The following is a 23221-nucleotide window of genomic DNA, read 5'->3' on the forward strand; positions in this document are numbered from 1 at the left end:
AATAAGGAAGCAAAGAAGGAGGGAAGGAAAGAAAGAAGGAAAGGCATCTCCTTAGATCACTTTGCCTTCCATGTAGAACATATATTTAGGTTAGTTGAATAAAACGTTTGCTTCTTTCATTAGAGCATTAGTTCATTGAGGGCTTTATCTATCTCCACAGCATCCACACTGCAGAGACTCATTACATTTGTTCAATTGGTATGATTTATCTCTTGTCTAAGACTGAGAAAAGATGGGTGACATGAAAGTCCTTGCTGGGGGACATGTCAAGAGGGACTGCAAGGATGTATACATGTGGTCCAAAGGTATGAACTGAGTGCTATCCCTTCCCTGCATGTGACTGCCACGCATTTACTTTTGCAGCCATCATTTCTCTTAAGAGGAAGCCTCTTTATTGCCAAATAGATAGGAGAAGGGAGAATTGAAATCTCCCAACTAAACCAGGCGATGGAAACAGTTGAAACAGCTCTCCCCTTAATTAGCTTCTCTGTCTATTGAGAGAAAATGATTCCTTGCTCAGTCGTCATGTAGCCCCTATTTCAACCTCATAAGTAAATATTTATACGCGTGCCTACATGTGGGGCTGCCAATCATTTGCATTAGAATCACAGGGACACTTTTAAAAAATGCAAATTCCTGGACCACCACCCCAAATTTCTGAGGGTTGGGCCTGAGGACCAGGGCATTTCCAGCTTTGTATCTCAGCTGATTCGCATGCACATGGCCTCTGGGAACAGCTGATCGATCCAGTGAAGGAGACTCTGCCATTTAGACCAAGTAATATTTCTTCTGTCAAATGAATATTATAATGGTAACTGCCTCATAGGGTGGATGTGACAATTAAATAATATGTTGCCTACAAAGTGTTTACACGATGTCTAACACAAGGCAAGTTGCTCGGTACATATTAGCCAGTACTGCTCCTAGACTTTGAGTTCCTTGATGAAAGAACATGCCTTTTTCATCCTTGTATTGACCTTGATGTTTTGGCATCCAATATATGAACCTGCAGATAACCAGCCCCCAATAAATGGAGTTACACTGAAACTTGATCTTGAATAAGGTTGGAGGGAAAATTTAAAACAGGATGCCATTTTCACTAAAATTGGCCAAGATCTTTGGCAAGTGCTGAAAGCTGACCCAAGAGAGTTACAACAGCATTTTTGTACAAAGTTGGAAGGATCCTTCATAAACTGGCACAATCTTTTTAAAAAGCAATTCAGCAAATTTATCAAGAGTTTTAAGTGTTCATAACTTTTGTTGCAGTAATATAGTTATTATTTCTAGGAATTCATTGTAAGGAAAGAATCTGAAATGAAAAGGTAAAATTCTACATTTTTATACACAAGAGTAAAACACGCACATGCACTAGAAAGAACTTAACTGTCTGACATTTGGAAAACAGTTCACTAAATATGACACCTCCACAAAACTGAATGTTATCAAATTGAATTTTACACTGCATTTTTCATGGCATAAGGAAATACTTATTGTGTGTTAAATTAACAAAGGCATTTATGGTTTGAGTCCTATAATGAAGAAAATTTACAGAAAAAAAAAAGCTAGCAGCAAATATACTGAATGTTAACAATGATAGAGCCAAGGTGATGTTTATCACATTTCCTTATATTTTTCTGTGCTTTTGAAATTTTATAAAGTAGAATAAAATAGATTTTAAAATAAAATTGGAAAGTAATATTATCTTTAAAATTAACTGAGACTTCTGCTTCTGGAAACGTGGAGTACACTTACTTTATCCTATTCTTCCCAATCAGTTCAACTAAAATCCGTGAATATCATATAGAAAACAAACATAAAAAGATTGAATGGTGGAGAGAAGGCAGATTGACTACAGAACTTGGGAACCAAGGAAACAGCAACACAGTAGTGAGTTCTCTTTGCCTCACCTATGGCTTGGAGCAAAAGAAGCTGGCAATGGGAGAAGACACACACACAAACACACACACACTCACTCACACCAAAAGACTGATCTCTCTAGCCAAATTACCAGGAAAGGATCCAAAGTTCGCACACAAAAACTGTGGGCCCACCCCACCTACACCAGCAAAGGCCAAGTGGGGAGTCTAGAGCACTCTTCTCCGCACGTTGGGAGGAGGAACCTCAAACCCTGGCAGGAATGATGTCAGATAAGGCTACATAAGGAGCCAAGACTTTCATTCCCACCAAGCAGTAGCAGGCACCCTTTTCCCTGTGGTATCAGTGGAAACTGTGTGGCGCCTAGACCACCACGCCCAAACAGAGGTAACGAAGCCCCTCTCCTCCTCCTCTGTGCTGGGATGTTGTCAGAGGAAGCCTCTAGAGAGTCAAGATTTTTTCCTACCACCTAGCAGTAGTAAGACTCCCTCCCATGGCATCAGTAGAGGCCATGTGACGCGGAGAAGTGAGGCACTTCTAGTCCTCCAAGCTAGAGAGTTGTCACCGGAAGCCTAGTGGTGCTGAAACTCCCACCCTCAACCAACAGTAATAAGAAGCCTCCCCCTCCTCTGGTGTCAATGGCGGTTGAGTAGGTTTCCAGGACTTTCCTCGCCAACTGGCAGTAATGAGATGGTGCCCTACTCTTCTGCCGGAGCAGTGGCAACAAAAGCCAACTAAGATAATCAGTTTTAAATTAGATCCAGAGTTTCATAATGTAATACCTGAAATGTCCAGTTTTTAATTTTTTAAAAGTCATACCAAAGAGATCTCAAACTGAATGAAGAATCACAATCAATAGATGCCAACACCAAGATAACAGAGATGTTAGAATGATCTAATAAAGATTTTAAAACAGCCATCATAAAGATACTTTGAGGAGCAACTACAGTCACACCAAAAATAAGTGAAAAAAAGAATATCTCAACAAGAAAGAGAAGATCAAAGTAGAATCAAATGGAAATTTTAGAACTGAATAATATTGTGCCTGAAATTAAAAAAAAAAAAAAGGAACAAAAACATAAAACTCAATGAATGGACTCACGAGCAGAATGGAGGAACAAGAAATAATCAGTGAAATGAAAGACAGAATAATCAAAATTGCCCAAACTGAACCACAAAGAGGAAATGGTCTTTAAAAGATGTTGAATAGAGCCATAAAACCTGTGAAACTATAACAAAAGATCTTATTATTCATGTCATTAGAAGGATAAGAGATAATTTGAATAACCCTAGAACTACCAAGAAAATTGAATTTACACCTTTTAAATTTCCAAAAAGAAATCCCTGGAGTTCCCTGGTTACCTAGTGGTTAGGATTCTGATCTTTCACTGCCCTGGCCCAGGTTCAGTCCCTTGTTGGGGAAGATCCAGCAAGCCTCACGGTGCAAAATAAAAAATAAAAAATCCTTAAGTCCAGGTGGTTTCACTGAAAACTTCTACTAAACATTTAAAGAAGAATTAATATCAATTCGTCACAACTTCTTCCAGAAAATAAAAAAAGATGAAACATTCCCTAATTCATTTTATGAAGCTAATGTTACTCTGATAACAAAACTAGACAGAAAGTATTAAAAAAAAAAAAAAAGAAAAGAAAGGAAGGAAGGAAAAAGAAAGCAATCACACGGTAGATCAATATCCCTTAGGAGTATGGAAGCAGAAGTCCTAAATGAAATATTAACAAATATAATTCAGCAATATGCTAAAAGAATTGTGCACCATTGTCAAGTGGTGTGTTCAAAGGATACAAGACTACTTCAACATTCATAAATCAATGTAACCCATGATGTTAACAGAGTAAAAAAACAAACAAACAAACAAAAAAACACAATCATATCAATTAATACAGAAAATACATTTGACAAAATTTCACAACCATTCACAATTAAAAACTCTCAGAGAAATAGGAGTGAAGGGGAACTTCCTCAACTTCACAAAGAGCATCTTTAAAAACATACAGTTAACATTATTATTTGATGATGACAGGCTGTTTTCCTCATAAGATCAGGAACAAGGCAAGGTGTCTATCCTCACCACTCTTATTCAACACAGTCTAGTTGTAGCTAGACAAGAAAAAAAAAAAGATAAACAGCATAGAGAAATAAAATTTTCTGCTTGCATATGGCATGATTTCTATATAGAAAATCCAAAGAAACCTGTAAAAAAAACCTTCTTAGACTCTTGGAAATAATAAATGAGTTCACTGCAATCACAAGATACAAGATAAACATACAAAAATCAATTGTACTTCTATATCCCAGTAATGAACATGTGAATACCAAAATTAAAAATATGAGATGGTTTACAATCACTCAAAAAATGAAATACTTAGATGTAAATATAACAAAATATGTACAGGACTCATATATTGAAAACTACAAAATGCTAACACAATAAACTAAAGATCTAAATAAATGGAGAGACATGCCATGTTGATGGTTTAGAAAACTCAACATACTAAAAATTTTAATTCTCTACAAATTAATATATGAATTTAATATAATTCCTATGAAAATCTCAGTAAGATTTTTTTGTAAATATAAACAAGATTATTATAAAATTTGGAATATGGAAAAGCAAATGAACTATAATAGCTAAAATAATTTTGAAAAGTACAAATGAAGTGGGAGTAACCAGTGTACCTGATTTCAAGACTATTATATAGCTACCTTATGCAAGACTGTGTAGCATTGGCACGTAGCTCAGTGGAACAGAACAGAAACCAAGAAACAGACCTATACAAATATGCCCAAGTGATTTTTTTTTAATTTTATTTATTTATTTATTTATTTATTTATTTATTTATTTAGCTGTGTTGGGTCTTTGTTGCTGCATGGGGACTTTCTCTATTTGGGGCGAGTAAGGGGCTACTCTTCATTGCAGGGCATGGCCTTCTCATTGTGGTGGCTTCTCCTGTCACACAGCACGGGCTCTAGGTTCATGAGCTCAGTAGTTGTGGTGCACAGGCTAAGTTGCTCTGCGGCATGTGGGATCTTCCCGGACCAGGGATTGAACCCGTGTCCCCTGCACTGCCAGGCGGACTCTTAACCACTGTGCCACCAGGGAAGTCCCTGATTTTTGACAAATGTGCACGAGTGATTTAATGGAGGAAAAACAGCCTTTTAAACAAATGGTGTAGGAGCAGTTGGACATCCATAGGCAAAAAATGACCCTCAACCTGTCTCACACCTACACAAAAATTAGCTCTCAATGGACTGCACATTTAAATATAAAACATAAAACTTCAAGAACCAAAGTAGGAAGAAATATTGGGGACTGTGGCTACACAAAAAGTTCTTAGACTTGACTTCAAAAGCACAACCCATAAAAGGAAAAAATGATAAATTGGAATTCATTCAAGCTTTAAACTTTTGTTCAGTGAAAACTTTTGCCTGTTAAGAGGAGGAAAGGAAAATCTATTGACTGGGAGAAAATATCTGCAAGCCACACATCTGACAAAGGACTGGTATCCAGAATGTATAAAGAACTCTCAAAACTCAACAGTAAAAAAAAAAAAAAAAAAAAAAAAAAAAAAAAAAAAGAATTCGACTAGATAATTGACAAAAGACATGAAGATGCAGATGGCTAATAAGCACACCAAAAGATGATTAAAATCAATAGCCATTAGGGAAATGCAAGCTAAAACCAGAGTGAGATATCACTACATACCTATCAGAATGGTTAAAAAATAGTGACAACAGTAAATGCTGGTGAGGATGTAGAGAACCTTATCATTCAGACATTGCTGGTAGGAATGTAAAATGGTACAGCCACTCTGGAAAACAATTTGATACTTTCTTTAAAAACTAAACATGTGACTTCCATACAACCCAGGAATTGCTCTCCTGAAAATTTATCCCCAAGAAATGAAAAGTTATGTGCAAACAAAAACCTATACACAAATGTTGATAGCAGCTTTATTCATAATAGCCAAATACTGGAAACAATTCAGATGACCTTCAATGGATGAATGGTTAAAATAAAATATGGCACCATGGAATACTACTCAGCCATAAAAAAGAATGAATTCTTGATGCATATAGCAATCTGGATCAATCTCCAGAAAATTACACTGAATAAAAAAGTCAGTCTCAGAGTTTACATACTCTATGATGACATTTCTATTACAGTCTTGAAAAGATGAAATTATTGAAATAGGGAACAGAATCGTGGCTGCCAGAACTTAAGGAGGGAGTACAGGTAAGAAGGAAATGGATGTGGCTATAAAAAGACATTAAGCATCCTTGTGGTAATGGACATGTTCTGTACCTTGATCTTATCAATGTCATTTTCCTGATTGTGAGATTGTATTATAGTTTTACAAGATGTTACAGAATCTTGCCGAAAATTTCTTATAACCACATGTGAATCTGCAATTATCTTTACCAAAAAAAAATAAAACCTTAAAAAAATGAATGTGTTGGACTAGATTATTTCTGAGTGAATTTCTGTACCTGCAATTCCAATATATGAGGGGTCTAGGGATCCATTTGGCTCCTGGTGGTAAATGGCTGCACTATGTCTAGCAGGCAAAGCTTCTTACAGATCTGAGCAACCTCAAAATGAGGACAGGTATGAAACTAAGTCAGACAGATCCTACAGATCTATATCTACTTAGAGATGAAAGAAGCAGAGGCCAGACAAGGGAAATTCCTCACACAAAATGAATGGTTAAAGGAAGAATTCATATCAGAAAGAGCCCAGGCTCCTAAACGGGGCTTCTACCACAGCAGTTTGTAAATATCTACTGCCCTCCCTGACAGCCTGCCCAAACTCTTAAACACCACCCAGCCCCAGTCCTTTCAGAGTTCTACTAAACCAGCACTGGTGGATAAAGAAGATGTGGACAATCTTAACAGGTAATATTTTACTATGACAATAAAGGGAAAGATTTTTTAATAAAAGAATGAGACCTGAAAGGAAAGGAAAAGAACAAGTCAATGTTTTCTGTAAAGTACCAGAGAGAAAATATTTTCTGCTTTGTGGGCTCTCTCATGACTATTCAGTTCTGCTGTTGTAGTGCAAAACAGCCAGAGACAATCCGTAAACAAATGCAGGAATCTGTTTTGCAAGAAAACTTTATTTACAAGACAATCAGTGGGCCAGATTTCAGCTGCAAACCATAGGATGCAGACCTCTGTCACAGAAGAACAACAGAAGCATTTCATGTTTGCAACTGTAGTGACAGCACCTACCTAATGGGGTCATTATAAATTTACAGTGAAGTATCGCATGAAAAAGTGCATCTCAAAGGACATAGGTCCGAGTAAGTAGTCAATAAATGTGACTGTTACAATTATTAGGTGAGGATTGTAAGCAGCTATTTTGCCCCTTTTCTCTTTGAACATCTCTGTTTCTCTCAGACCTTAATTATAAAAATGAGATCACTAGGTAACATTTAACCTAACTCCTGTCTTATGCTCTACTGAATGTACGCAATGCCTTGTCTAACTTGTTGATTTCTTTCCTGGATTAAAAGCACTAAGAATGAAGAATTAAGTAGTTAAAGAATTATGCACTCTTTACCTCCACATCCCCCTTAGCAAATCTGCAGGTGGACCATGCAGGCAAGATAGCATCCAAAGGAAGATCAGGAGAGGTCAGCAAATCTACACGGAATGGAAAAATGACAAAGAATCTGACCCCCTCCCTTAATGATTAACTGAGATTATTTCCCCCAAGCAGAATTTTCAGAGTTGGTTTTGGGACATGAGTCCACCTTCTCCCCCGGTTGCCAGCTTCCTGATTAAAGCAACCTTTCCTTTCCAATCAGCACTTGTCTCTTGAGTATTGATTTTTTAAGCAGCAAGCAGCCAAACTTGAGCTTGGAAACAGAATCAGACTCATCTAAGACCTGTCTGGTTCTGAACAAAGGAGTCTGAACTCCCTACCATCAACAACCTTAGTGACACAGTAAGCAGCACTTCCATGTTCCTCTTGGTATATGCCCCTTTATCCCAGAATCTCTGTGGATTTCAAAGGGAGAATTACACTAAAAGAAGGTAGCTTCTTTAAATTATTATTCCAAGATTTTCTGAAGTAAATTTCAAAGAACTATGCCACGTGAAGAGTGATTGAAGAAACTTTGTTTAGATTGGAGAAGAGATACCTAGAGGGGTGGAACTGGGAGACACAGAACAATTTTTAAATGCCTGACTTGTAGAAATGGAAGTTGATTTTTGACAGGTAGCCCCAAAAGGCAAAAGAAGTAAGACTAATGAATTCAGGTTAATAGAACCATATTTCAGTTCAACATAAGGAAGAGTTTTTTAAATTGTCAGTTCTGTCTTACAAGGAAATGATTTATCTTACGGTGAGTTTCCTTCTCTGAGGGCATTTAAGCAAAGGTTAGATGGGTGGAATAAGGGGCAAGAGAAGGTCAGATAAAGTTTGAAGAAGATTTTGGCCTTAGACTGTGGGTCTACAGAATGAATCAGTGGTGAAATGAAGTGTAGTAAACCAGGCATCAACTTCCCTCAATTCTAATCCTTATTTAACTTTTAATTTGTATGCTATTCCATATAATTTTGGAATGTAACTGTAACTAGCTATATTCATCCATCATCCATTCATTTATTCATTCCAAAAATATATATTGTGCACTTACTATGTGCCAGGCATTGGAGATATAGCAGTGAATAGTTGATCAATAAGCTATGAAAAATTAAGTAAAAAGTATATCTTCCTTGGGTAATAAAATATTCTACTTTTATTTGCATATCTTTTGCTATTTTCAATTGGCCAATTAATTTATATAGGGACTCTTTGTAGGCAATTACTTCAATGATGTTAAAACTCAAAAATAATTTTCTCCTGCTCTGTGATCTTGCTTAAAAGTTCAGAAAGAAAATGATTGGGTTTTTCTCCCAATAGTTTGAAAGCCCCTTAATCAGACCTTTATTAAGGAACAGATACTATAGTTGTGACCACAAGGCATAGAATTTGATACCAAGATCACAGGAATTCCATGTTTTATTTATTCCTCCTAGGGTAGAAACAGCAGGGGGAAGCTACATAGAAAACTTTTCTGAAATGAAATATGAAGGCTTCCTAGTCTATTGCTACAGCCCCGTTCGTCTCTGCAACATGGGACTGCTGTGGTCATAATTGATCCTTTAGGGACTTCCCTGGTGTTCCAGTGGCTAAGACTCTGCACTCCCAATGCAGGGGGATGGGGTTCGATCCCTGGACAGGCAACTAGATCCCACATGCCACAACTGAGAGTTCGCATGCCACTACTAAAGATCCTTCATGCTGCAAATAAAAGATCCCACATGCCGCAACTAAGATCTGGATCAGCCAAAAAAAAAAAAAAAAAAAATGGAGCGAGAGAGAGAGAGAGAGAGAGAGAGCTGATCCTTTATATGCACATGATACCTTTTGCCTGAAAAGCCTTTTAAATAAATAGAAGCTTCACAACTTTCTATTACACGTTTCCTCTTCATAGTTTTCTGGGATGGAGAATGACAAACATGGCATTTCTGAGCATCAAAATCATATCCCCTCCTGCAGTTCCACATGAGTCTAGATCTCTACTCCTGAGAGGGGTTTTGAAAGCCAATCTGGCCTTACAAATGCGCAGACCTCCAAAGGGTACGATTTTAACAACTAGGAAAGACTGTCTTTAAAAATATCCCTGTAACTTATATAAAATGCAGACAAGGTTTATATTTATGTTGTAGATATTCACTACAATATTAGTAGTAGTAGTAATAGAAAGCAACCTATGTATATAAGAATAGGATAATCATTAATATTATATAGCCATTAAAATAATGTTTAAGTATTTTTAATAACATGGGGAAAATATATCTGTAATAATATTAAGTGAAAGGAAAAAACAAAATCATGCAGTATTATTTCAGATTTAACTGAAAAAAAGGTGAAGCACAAACAAAAAAAGACTGAAATATAAATGTATAAAATAAAATACTAGTGGTATTTGCCTTGGGCAATGGCATCCTTGTGATTCTTCTTTTACTTCTATATGGTGCCGATTTTAATCACTGAATATGATTAAGTGAACTTTTTAATAACCAAAATTATTTTATTTTTTATTTTTATTTTATATTGAGGTATAATTCATTAACAATGTTGTTAGTTTCAGGTGTACAACAAAGTTATTCAGTTATACATATACATGTATTTATACTTTTTGAAATTCTTTTCCCATTTAGGTTATTACAGAATATTGAGCAGAGTTCCCTGTGCTATACAGTAGGTCCTTGTTGGTTATCTATTTTAAATATAGCAGTGTGTACATGTCAATCCCAAACTCCCAATCTACCCCTCCCTGCCACCCTTCCCCCTGGTAACCGTAAGCTCTTTCTCTAAGTTTGTGAGTCTGTTTCTGTTCTGTAAATAAAAAAATACGACTAAGTGAACTTTTAAAATCAGAAAAATAGCAGCATGGATGGACCTAGAGATTATCATATAAACTGAAGTCAAATAAAGACATATATTATATGATATCGCTTAAATGTAGAATCTAAAAAAATAATACAAATGAACTTATTTACAAAACAGAAAGAGAATCACAGACATAGAAAACAAACTTATAATTACTAAAGGGGAAGAAGGGATAAATTAGGAGTATAGGATTAACAGATACACACTACCATACATAAAATAGATAAAAAAACAAAAATTTATTGTATAGCACAGGAAACTATAATATCTCGTAACAACCTGTAAAGAAAAGAATCAGAAAAAGAAAAAAAGATATATATATAGCAAGAAGACAGAAAGAACTGAATTACTTTGCTGTACACCTGAGACTAATACAATATTGTAAATCAACTATACTTCAATTTAAGTAATTTTTTAAAATAAACATATATTTTTAAAAGCTCTGTTCTACCTCTTCACAGATATTTAAAATACTTTCAGGAAAGCTCTATATTTTATATTCTCTCAAGCAAAAAAATCAGAGGGGGACTCAACCACTTTAAACATTATTTGTTTAGCTCAGTTAAACCATTATTTATCGACTATCAGATTGGAAATTCTGTTTGTCCATTTGTATTTTTTGTCTAGACCACACAATACTGATTTATTTCACTCCAGGTAATAGCATCCAATACCCCAATTTTTTCTCTCAAACCGCCCCCTTCACCACCCTCTGCTGGTAAGCTTGATGCAGGGTTGACTCTGATCCCAACTCTAGGACTGGGCAGGTCACTAAGACCATGGTATTCTCCTGTCCACACTAATAAGTTTGAAAAGGCGAGATGATCCAATCAGAGCCAGTGAGAAAGATGAGTCTTTTCTGCTCATCTCTTTTGCTGAGACTATTGAAAGAAAGGCAAATTATTTTTTTCCACTGGCTTAGGACCTGGCGATATGTGATCCTGGAGTTATCAGAAGGCCCCACGTGAAGTTAGAGACTAAAACCAGTTCAGTATGACCACGTTGACAAAGGTCAGTTACTTCTAAGTAGGAAATCCTCTCTGACACAAGCAAAAATCCATTGATGCTGGGTGAAGAATGGAAGCAAAAATCCTCTACCACTTACCATCCTGAAACCAGGATGCTACAAAATCCCACTCAAGAAACTGCGAGGGGAGGGGCAGAAAACTCCCATCTAAGGCCCACGACAGATAGAAGACAGAGGCGGCTGCCAGGGAGAGGATGAACAGGGGTATTGACAAATCACCGCTCCCAGAAGCCCAGACACGAAAGGGCTGGCTAGGATTACCCTCTGTGCCCCTCCTAGAAGCCTAGCACTGAGTAACAACCCAAGGAGGCCACACTGGCAGAAGGACAAGAGCATGAAGAGAGACCACTTTGTGATGCAGGCAGGCACGGATGGCTGAAAACTGAAGGGGGATCCGGGTGACCTGATTCCAGCACCTGTGCCCTTGTTCACTCCTGTGCCCCAAAGATCAGAAAGCTATGCCTTTTATAAAAGAGACCTGGAGGTTTTGTTTCTCACAAGCTCAAAATGAGCCCTAAGTATAAAAGAGCTGCTAAACTAACACGCACTGTGTTGGATTCATTTAGTAGTTGTAGTAGTGGTGGTGGTTGTGGTGGTAGTAAGAGCAGCGATAGTCGGGGGTTGTGACAGCAGTAGTAGAGACAGTGCTGTTAGTAGGGGCGGTAGCAGTAATCGTAGCCAAGAAACTATTGGAGTTAGAGCAGGAACTTAGGAATCAAACTGCCAAGGTTCAAGATCTGTTTTTGCTGCTTCCTAGATTTCAGATTTGGACATATTATATAATTTCTCAGTACTTACTTTTGTAAAATTCAGATTAACAACTCAATTGAGTCAGGAAAGAAGAGAAAAACTCTTGCAATATTTGTAATATTTCAATCCATCTTATCAGAAGCATATTAAGTACCTTCAATGTTATGTGTAAGACATAAACATGAAATAAGACTCAGTACCTACCCATACTAACTCACAATCTGTGAAGCCAGAAAGATAAACACATGAATCTACTACAAAAGCCAGTGAAAATTGCTATAATAGGCATTCAAATCCACTGCAGAGAAGGAAGGGACCAAGTGTGACCCAGGGGCTCCCAGATAGCTTAAAGAAGGAAGTCAGATTTGAGATGAGCTCCGATGGATGGGCAGGGCTCTGATGGCCAGATATTAGGGTGAAGATACCTCCCTGGCAGAGAAAGTATCTAATATATTCTGGGAAGAGCAAGAAGATCACATTTGGATGATCAGAGAAAATGGAAAGTAAAAAATTGTCTCTTGGAATTGACTAAAGGAAAGACCTGCACAGGGTGAAGTGGTCTCCAAGCTGAAAGATCCTTATCATGCTTGACGACTCCAAGTTGAAGGAGAGAAAACTAGAAGGTAAATGTGTGCCATAAAAATCAACCTTATTCTTCCCTTAAAAGCAAGTAAAAAAAAAAAAAAAGCAAGTAGAAAGAACCACTTATTGGGCTTCCCTGGTGGTGCAGTGGTTAAGAAGCCACCTGCCAGTGCAGGGGACATGGGTTCGATCCCTGGTCCGGGAAGATCCCACATGCCGCAGAGCAACTAAGCCCGTGTGCCACAACTATTGAGCCTGCGCTCTAGAGCCCATGCTCCTCAACAAGAGAGGCCACCGCAATGAGAAGCCTGTGCCCTGCAACCAAGAGTAGCCCCCATTCTCTGCAACTACAGAAAACCTGGGTGCAGCAGCTAAGACCCAAAGCAGCCAAAAATAAATGAATAAATAAATAAATTTATTAAAAAAAAAAAAAAAAAAGAACCACTTCACTTATCTACCCAAACTGAATTGTTGGAGGCATTTGTTTTTGACCTGGACTCAAAAATTGATCTTTCCTCACGACATCATCTTCTTTGTACTGATCCTGAGACTGGAGTACCAGAGATTCAAAGTCCTGCAGCCATGGTTCCCCCAAGAAGCTAACAGATTCTGCAAAAGCTAAAGTGATTATAGTATCAGCCAGAGCCCTGTATGTGCAGCCACTAAGATCAGAAAGTGTCCTTGCCTGAGGGACATAATATTTCTCTGGAAAGCATGCAGCACACTTGGGCCTCCTCCTGTTCTTTTTCTGAGGGGGCATCTGGGGCATAACTGGGCGCGCTGTCCACACGAGTAGCCTCAGGCTGAGGACGGATTTGAGGAGGCGATGTTCTGAGCTGCCTTCCAACTCCACCCAGCTGTGGTTTCTCAGGCAACTCACCAAGGTTTACAAGATGGGCATCGAGAAATAGCTGTAGCCCATTGAGATAGGTGGTCTCACGCTGGCTAGGCTTCACAGGGCTTTGGAATAGCCACAAAGTCTTGAAACTGGTGCCCAGTTTGGACATATCACCAAATCACCAACTCTTGAAGGCCAAGTGCCTGTGCTTTATGTCTTCTGTGGTCCGAGGAAGCTGCAGAGGTTAGCCCTGGTTAATTATTTATGGATAGATGTACTCCTTATTCCTTTATTCATGAGTAATTCACAAAGCAGCTGCCATAAATTTCCAGCTCCCACTTAATGTAACGTCTCCAGAGAAGTTCTCCTTTCCACGACTAACGGAATCTCACAGCACTTTGAAAAAAAATCAAGAATATCACTTAAATTTCTTAAGATGTTTCACAGAGATTTTATCTACCTGTTTCAAAACTTTTGAAACCACATGTGTGCTGGAGATTACCCCAAGAAACCATCTGCATTGCTCTCTGGCTCAAACCAGTAAGGTATTATTATCTCCATCTCATAAATGAGATGACATCAAAGAGAGGTGACCAGGATCTACTTTAATAATGGCAGAGCCAACCCCACAATGCTAATCTCCAGACTCTTAATACTGTGTTGCTTTCAGTTATGCCCTGCTGTTTTGCAACCATTAACTAAAGTAGTGCGTCCAGAATTAAGCAAAGCCAAGAGGCGGTGAATTACCATGTTTAAAGCACAAACTTAGGCTATAGCCTTCCATTTACTTAGCCAGATGAACCTGGGCATGTCATTTAATCTCTCTGTGCCTCAGTTTCCTTATTTGTAGAAGAGAGATGCTCATTCCTCTTAGGGTTTCCGAGGGGGTTAAATAAGTTACTGTATATAAAGTTCTTAGTCCAGATCAACCACCATAGAGGTACTTGCTATGACTATCGCCGTCTCCACTCCTAACCTATTCCTATTTTCCCTGTGCGAATAAGCGGTAGCATCATCTTCTCCCATTGGACAAAGTAGGAACCTTAAAGACTTCCTTAACAACTACTCATCCTGTTCAACCTTCTCTCTTATTCCACAGTCTATGGATCATGAAGCCTTTTTAATTCTAATTTCTAAGTATCTCTTACATCCACTATCCATTCCATCTCTTAAATCCATACAGGCTCTAGTTTCTTCTTGAATGTCTCACCTGGAGTATTTCCAACACTCCTTCTTTGTCTCTTCTCCTCCAACCGAACTTCCTCATCCTCTGATATAACATCCTTTGGAAAGGCAAATCTTACCACATCACTTCCTGTTTCAAATTTTCCAGTATTGTATCCATCAGGCTGGCATCACAATCTTTCTGACCAAGTCCAGCTCAGCCATCAAAGATTTTCATTTAGTAGGTCTGGATTGGGGGCCTAGGAATCTATGTTTTGTGTATTCCCCAACTTGATTCTGGTACGGTTTTTTTCATGGACCAATGTTTGGGAATCATTGGAAAAGATAAAATGTACACTCATTAGGATGCCTCAGAAAGTCCTTCGAAGTCTGGGCCCCACTTATCCTTCCAGGGAAATTAAACGCCGTCTTTCCCCTTGGAGCGTTCTTTGACTGAGTTGCTCCTTCTGTGCTCCCACAGCTCTGTATGCATGTCTCACAACGATACCTATTTCAGCACATTTTCATTACGTTTGAAACCCTAGTTCCCCAACTGCAGGACAGCCTCAAGAGCCTGTGGCTCGTGCAGTCACACAAGGCCCTGCTCTCAGAAGGATACCCTTCCAGTCATCCTGAAGTTCTTAATAATTGTTGAACCAGGGACACCTCATTGTCATTTTGCACTGGGCCCCATGAATTGCACACTCGGTCCAGCCCACTCAACTGTGAATGCCTTGAAAACAAACTGTTTGCTATGCGCTCGAAATCCTCTTTGGTTAGCACAGAAGACTCCTGGCACACAGTAAGGTTTTTGGTAAATATTTGTTGAGTTTATACGTGAATGGATGAAAGGGTAGAATAAGATATTTCACAAAAAGTGTAGTATGGCTAATTCACTCTGAAGAATAAGCTTTGTTTATGCTTGAGGGAGAGAGCGGTCAATTGATAAATTCACAAGATGATTGGCAGTCCTCAATAAATAACATAAAATTTCCTCGGTTTCTCTTTAAATTACTCAGACTGTTGCAGCCTTTGAGCCTCGCTGCCTCACTGCTCTTCTCAGAATGTGAAATTGCAGGTTAATGGGGCGTGCCGTTGTACCATCAGATATGCCCTGAGAGCGTGTGCCGAGCACTGCGCTGGATTCCGGGGGTAGTGGGAGAGGGGAGGATGAGGCCATAGGAGGGTGGACCAGGCAGGGCCCCTGTCCTCAAGAAGCCATTAAATCTTCCTCTTCAAGAGTTTCCTTCAAAGATGAGTTGACTTCATGGGAGTTCTGCAGCCATGAATCAAGAATAAAGACACTAGGCTTGGCCAGTGGCCCAGCTTCCTGAACATTTCAGCTGACAAAATGTCCCAGTCTGAACACAATCCCTCCACTATGAGATCTGTGGGTTCACTCGTTAACATGGGCGACCCACTCAGAGGTGCTCACAGCGCATAGTAAGTAAGTGGCTACTGGGGGGGGAGGTGCTGGTGCACCCCAGTGTTAGGGGAGAGAAGGCCAACATTAGCCAGCAAAGTGAGCCAAATCACTGCCCAGGACAGATGCCCCCGGCTTAGGCGGCAGGCACGACAGGGCTTCCAGCGTGGCAAAGGCCACACCCCACCCCACTGCCATACTGTGTGCTGGTGGCACGCACTCCTTGCCATTCCCACACATGACTTGGGAGCTCAGGAGTGCTCCTGCTCCCCCACACTCACTAGTTTTCAGTCACCCAGTCTACTGGTTGGTATCGCATCAGCGATAACATTAAGATATTCTAGTGAAAAAATAAAAAACACGAGCAAACCGACAGAGATGTGATCCATTTCGAATCAAGGAAATGAAAAACTAAGACAGACGTAAAGTATCGTTTTCACCATCCAGAGGAGCCAAAGTTAGAAAAAGGTTGATGTTGCTCCACAAGGGCAAGTACAGTGGAGAAGCCACGTGTTCTCAGAAAAGACTGCTCGTCAGACTGTAAATCAGTACAATCTCAATCTTAGGGAGGGCACTCCGGCACCAAGTATCAAACAAAATTTAAAAGGTACATCCCCTTCCATGTAGCAGTACTTTTTCTAGGACGTTATCCTAAGGAAACGATCTGATAAATATTTAAAAACATGCACAGGTTGCGGTGGGATGAATTGGGAGATTGGGATTGCCATATATATGTTCCTAATAAGAAAAAAATATCAAATTGTACACTTAAAAAATTAATTAATGAAATGAAAAAAAATGCACAAAGTTGTCCATCACAGCCAAAAAAGAATTTAGAAATGATGTAAGTATGCAACACGAGAGATTTGCTTAGTACAGCATCGTCCATCCAAACACAATTTCAACATTAAAATGACCATGTGGAGCTGTAAATATCAAAGGGAAAATATGTCCCTAGTATATCTTTTTCCTTAATATATTTTAAGTATAATGAAAAGGCCAGCTTTCAAAAAAGAGTCTGAATGGGAAGACTCCAATTTTGTTTTAAAAAATAATATATATTTGTGAATAGGTGTACACATTCTTTTAAGAACAGATTGTGACTGATTGTCTCTCGTTCTGGCGTGGTGCATAAGACAAATAAATGGACGATATCCAAATACAATATTCTTATTTTATTCAGACATGTATGGTGGTGAAAAAGGGAAGTCTCTCAGAAATAGCATGTGCTGTGCGGGTTCATATTTACCAGCCAGCCTTCAGGTAGGGCAGGTAGAATTTCTCTACAGCACTTACTGATTTCTGTGGCATAAATCCTCCCAACGTTATTCATTTCAATCTACTCACGTGACACCCCTGAACACAGAGTTGGGAAGAGATGTACAGTAGTATACCATTAAGTGGTATTTCCATAATACAGATGCAACAGATACAAATAATCATGAGTATAGATAATATTAAAACATAGTAAAATATTAGAAAGCTGTGTTTTGTATGTGCATTTTTTATAAGTCTGGAAGGAGAGTCATCAATATAATAATATTGATCATGTCTGGGTGGAAAGTTCATGAATCATATTTACTTCATTCTTTAGACCTTTATATGTCATTTTGATATTTTTATAATAAACATGTTGCCTTTATAGTCAGAAAAAAATTTTCAAGGTTTTTTTTTCTTATTTGCTAAAATCTAGGAAAGAAAAAAATCAGAGAACACAATTTTTAAAACAAGTCTAGCCGTAACAAAATACTTCCCCCAAATGGAGTCTGATTTCATTAGAGTGTAACTAAAGATACCAGTGAGTGAAGTTTGAATCAATTAAATCATATCTTTGTTCAGTCATGATGTAAGGAAATGAGCACTCGGTGTTTCTAAGGCCTTTCAAAGTGTAAATATGTAACATCTGAACACAAAAAATTCGAGCTCCCAGCCCCTCAGATACTCTTCCTTTACAAATAAGGACACTGAGTCCTAAGACTGGTAGGTATTTTCCAAAGTAAGCACTACAAAGCAAGTTATAAAGTAACTCCGCTGCTCTCCTTGTATAAATGGTCCCTATAGCATGTGAATAAAGGTATATATTCCTCACTTATCATGAGAAGAGGTGACTCATGGGAGGTAGTATTCATTCAATTGGTTAATTGCTGAAGCTCTGACTCTTTGTATCTTTGTGTGGATATCAGCTTATGAGTCTCCAGAATTTTATACTTCTTCAGACAATTCCACATAGACTGTCTTAGTTGATCCTCATAAGAGCCCTGTGAGACTGGTAAGGTAAGAAGTACCACTCCCATTTTACAGATACAAAAACTGAGGCTAGAGCAGGCAAATGGTTAGCCCAAGGCTAGTGAGAGCCCAGCCTCTGCTCCCATTATGGTGTTGTCTGGGTGTTGGTCTCCTCTTTGAGGCCTTTTGGAGGCAGTCATCTAGGTGAACCTTCTCAGAAGATCACTTTCTCCCCTTTCCTGCCTTGTCCTCCTAACAAGTTCTTTCCTCCATTGGCTCCTGTCTCATTTTGCACTTAAGGATATTACTTTCAGGTCACCTAGAGTGTCTCTTTAATTCCTGTTTTATTAGTTCTAGAGTGGAAGATAGTCCCAGGCATCATTAGGCCTGAAAATAGTCCATTCTTCTTTATTTGACATGAGGGCTAAACCCTAGAATGATGCTTTCTCTTGAAACTTGCAGTCATTTCTATCATTGGAGGAATGACTTCTGCAAAAAGTATATATTAGAAAGCAAGAGGCTGTAGACACTTTGGTGTGACAAATTTCTAGACAGTCTTGATATGCTAAAAGGGATTAACATTGAGGCCAAAGAAGACAGGCTGACTCAGGAAATGCAAATCATACGTAACAAGAGATCCTGGGGCATCTAAGCAGATCAGATGCTCCTAAGCTTTGTGTTATTACGGGAGGAAGGGTGTTCTCCTATTAAGAGTGCTATAGCCTCTGGAGAAGCTGAAGAAGGTATCAGCAGGCTATGTTCAGGTCTACCAACTTAACCTATGTGGGGTCTCAACTCCTGGCCTCAAAGGCTGATGTAACCTTAGACAAGCAAACTCTCAGTGTATCAGTTTTCTCCTCTTTCAGGTGGGCATCATAGCACCTACCTCGCAGGGTGTCGCGAAAACTAAGTTAGCTAGAAACTATTTTGTAAACCAAAAATTTCTAAACATATGTGGCATTCATTTAAGATATCTTGCTAATGTTTGAAGCTTACTGCTCTGGGAAAGAGAATGGAGTAACGAGTTTAAAAGGGACAGAGTGTCAGACACAGCAACAGGCAGGTAGCCAGGTTTCTCCAGGCCAAACAGGATGGAGCGGTTAAGAGTGAATACTAATTTCTGCACCTCCGCCGAGACTACGGGCCAGATGACTCCTCTCCAGAAAACACAGTGTCCTTTCCTTGTCAAAGGCCCTCTCCTAACTGGGACTTCAGCTGCATGCAAAACGAGGTTGACACCCTGAGGCACTGATTGGGCGATGCTGTTACGAAGAACTGTTAATGACATTGCTTCCCTGCAATACGTAGGCTGAAGAAGGGGTAGCAGTTTCCCTCAAACTAGAAAATGCCTTGCCAGCAAGTAGATGATTCTTCATGAGTCTTGAATGACAAATTGTGGAAGAGAAGAAATGAGTGTACAGGAAAAGAGGAGGTGTATTTCCATCTGAGGATTTGAGGGAGGATTTAAAAAATCAGTAGAGGAAAGAGGACTCTGCCTTCTGGTGAAGAAGATTCAAGATAAGGATCAAACTTTCAACTTAATATAGAGAATTCTCTTAATTCTCTTAACATAGAAAAAACACTGGAGAAATAAGGATGATATCCAACATGGATCAGAAGGTCATTTCTGGTGACATTTCTGTAGGGCCTAAAGGCAATTATCATTTGGTGGTCAAACCTGAAAGAAGTAAGGCGATGATTAAGAAAGCCACGTAAACTTGGATGACTTTGATTTCCTTATAATTTTTTCAGCTTTGATAGCAGAAGGGATCTACTCTTGAAGGTCCAAAAAATGTTGTTGCTATAGGAACAGGTAAGCAGATTAGACTTGAAAGACCAGTTTAGGAACAAAGAATTTAATAGTCAGGGCTGAAGCAATTAACCAAGAAAACACTTCAAGTAAATATCTTTCGGGTTTGTTATTTATATATTAATTCCAGGAAGATAAAAATGCTATTGTAGAATGAGAGCTTCACATTTTAACATTTTATTTACACCATTACTGGCATAAAAGACTATGCTTACGCAATTAGCAGAATGGCCTTATTACCGAACCGACACATTTCTAACTCTCTCTTAATTATATTGTAATTGAGAAATACAGCTTGAATTTCAGCAAGAGCATAAGAATCATCTTTGATTTTCGAGCAGTTTCTCAGATGAGAACACATCTAAAAGAGACAGTGAACTCCACAAATTTTTCTGTAACCCACCTGTATGTAGGGAGCTACAGGTAAAATTCTAGAAGTAAAGAGAAATTCACGTAGGCTGATAATTGTTAATCTGTTATTTGTTTTCCCTGTAAAACAGTCTTTGTGAACACAGATATGTGAGCAGAGAAGAAGGTCAGAACCCGGCTGCCCTCCCACTTCACTATAGATGTGCTGCTTCTTCCTATCAGGGAATACGCTGCTCTCACCATCAGGGATTTGCTGAAATTATTAGAAGTTTTGAACAGAACTTGCGATGCTTATGAGGCTCAAGAACAAATCATAAAGCTGCATGTTGTACTTCTCTCCCTTTTGATTTTACTTCAAAATATTCTTGATAAAATGAATACAATATTTTTCATCCTAGCAAATTTCTGCTGTCAGAGGTTACATTTACAGGAAAGAGAGATTTCTTGAACGTTACCTTTTCTCACATAACGCCAGAATCAAACCGCAGAGAAGTGCACGTGTGTGTGTGTGTGTGTGTGTGTGAGTGTGTGTGTGTGTGAGAGAGAGAGAGAGTGTTGTGGAGGCTGGGGAGTGGGAATGGAAAGAAGGGGAATGTGGCTAGAATCTTACCATCTCATTCTCTTCTCCTTCATTGAGCAAAGCGTGCTGGCCCTTCTCGAAGTGGTCCCCCATGGGAAAGTGATCCCACTCCTCCCTGACCTTCCGGAGCAGATGCGTCAGGATGAACTGAACTTGCCCAGCCACCACCGCTCGCCAGCTGACTGAAAGAGTTAATGATCCTCCAGGTTAAAACTCCTTCGGAGCACACACCTTCTCTCAGCAAATGACAATACTTAGCAAACTGAACTCCTCCCACCAGCCACCCTCTGCTTGGAGGAATTTCTGCAGGCTCCTGGCTAACTGCATTCTCTCTGAGAAGCTGTCCCGGAGGAGGCTGCTCCCATGCTGATCTTTTTGTGCCCAACGTACAGGGAAAGAACTCATTGCTTGCACAGTGCCTGCCAGCAGAAGACATCTGACTGCAAATCCAGCGGGACAATGCAGAGTTGGCAGGACCTCTCCGAGGAGTGGGGAGCAGGCACAAGGACTCCCAGATTTATTCACAAGGAACTGGGGTGGAGGGAGACCAACAGAGCTGCGGAATTTATTTGAATAATGAAAGCCCTAATCCATTGGCTTTTAATAGGAGCCTCATTCATTGTACTTACAAAAGGTACAAATTGTGACTAATCCTCTTCAAAAGGTATTTGAAATCACATTTCTCTGTGTGTGCAAAACACAGTCCACCTAATGTGTATGTGGAATTAAGTTTACTTTTTTGAGAAACTTGCAGAAAAAGAACAAAGGTACAACCAAGCTATTCTGTGTAGTCTCCTCTCAGTAAAATACTGGTGGTTAACCTCTTAAGGAGTCTAGACCCATTTTTTGATTTTTTTCACACATTTGTTCAAGACACATTGTTTGAGCACAGGGAAAGCAAAATCCAGCTGCTCATCTGTGCTGGCCTCGCTGTGCGATCATTTCCCCTGCAAGAGCTGTTTCTTCTCATCCAGTAATTAGAGGAATTGAATGAAGGCTTGGGAAAGCATATTGTACAGCCCTGACTAAGGGCTCTTTTCATAATTAAACTAAACGGCCGATTTAACAGCAGTCAGCAGAGGGCAGTGTTTAAGGGCATGTGCTCTGAATTTGAAGGCCCTGGGTTCAACTTTGGACTTTCCTGGTTATGTCACCTGTAGATAACAAGTTTCCTAAGCTCTAGAAGTCTCTATCTGCTCACATGTAATATAAAGATGATAATAGAACTTACCTCCTGAAACTGTTATATGATGGATAGTGCCTGGGAAACAGCATGTATTCAATAAACGAGAGTTATTTTTACCCTCACCGTGTCCACTCACTCTCCTTCAAGCTACGCACAAATGTGGGCACTGATATCCCCAACCTGATGTGAAAAACCCTAACAAGACCAAGACTAAAGTGTGTATGTGTGTGTATGTGTAAAACATTGAGGAAATGGTAAAGAGTAACTAAGATACACATTAAAAAGTAACCTATGGGGAAACTGAGAAGAAGCGAGAGAGTAGCACAGACATATATATACTACCAACTGTAAAATAGTCAGTGGGAAGTTGTTGTATAACAAAGGGAGTCCAACTCGAGGATGGAAGATGCCTTAGAGGACTGGGGCAGGGAGGGTGGGGGGGACTCGAGGGGGGGGCGTCAAGGAAGGGAGGGAATATAGGGATATGTGTATAAAAACAGTTGATTGAACCTGGTGTACCCCCCCAAAAAAAAAAAAAAAAAGTAACCTATGGTAGTATTAATTACTGCATATATGTGTCTATACACACACGCAGTTCTCTGAATTTCTAAAAGTTATTAGCACAACTTAACCACATAAATAACCATTTTAATCACAAGATGAAAATATAAGTACAAGATTTCTTTTTAGGGGGATGAAAATCTTCTGGAATTAGATAGATAGTGGTTATAGCAGCAAAACTTTGTGAATATACTAAAACTCACTGAATTATATACTTTTTAAAAGGTTAGATTTTATACATGTGAGTTATATCTCAATAAAAAATTGTATCTTGGAAAAAAGTGAATATTTTAGAACTCTAGCATCAGTCATTTAAATATTAAGCAGAGAAATTAGTAAAATAAGAAGATTTTAAACTTTCTCTC

General features: G+C 39.0%; 1 protein-coding gene across 1 annotated transcript in view; it reads right to left on the reverse strand.

Annotated features, from left to right (window-relative positions):
• The window catches only part of ATP13A4 (ATPase 13A4), a 123147-nt gene extending 101881 nt beyond the window's left edge, over nt 1–21266 (reverse strand). The window contains exon 1 of the mRNA XM_057738878.1: nt 21140–21266. Coding sequence (XP_057594861.1) covers nt 21140–21202 — 63 coding nt within the window. The 5' untranslated portion in view covers nt 21203–21266. The remainder of the gene's footprint in view (nt 1–21139) is intronic.
• Between the last annotated feature and the right edge of the window lie 1955 nt (nt 21267–23221).

Source organism: Hippopotamus amphibius, chromosome 6 (assembly GCF_030028045.1).
Source record: "Hippopotamus amphibius kiboko isolate mHipAmp2 chromosome 6, mHipAmp2.hap2, whole genome shotgun sequence".
NCBI lineage: Eukaryota > Metazoa > Chordata > Mammalia > Artiodactyla > Hippopotamidae > Hippopotamus > Hippopotamus amphibius.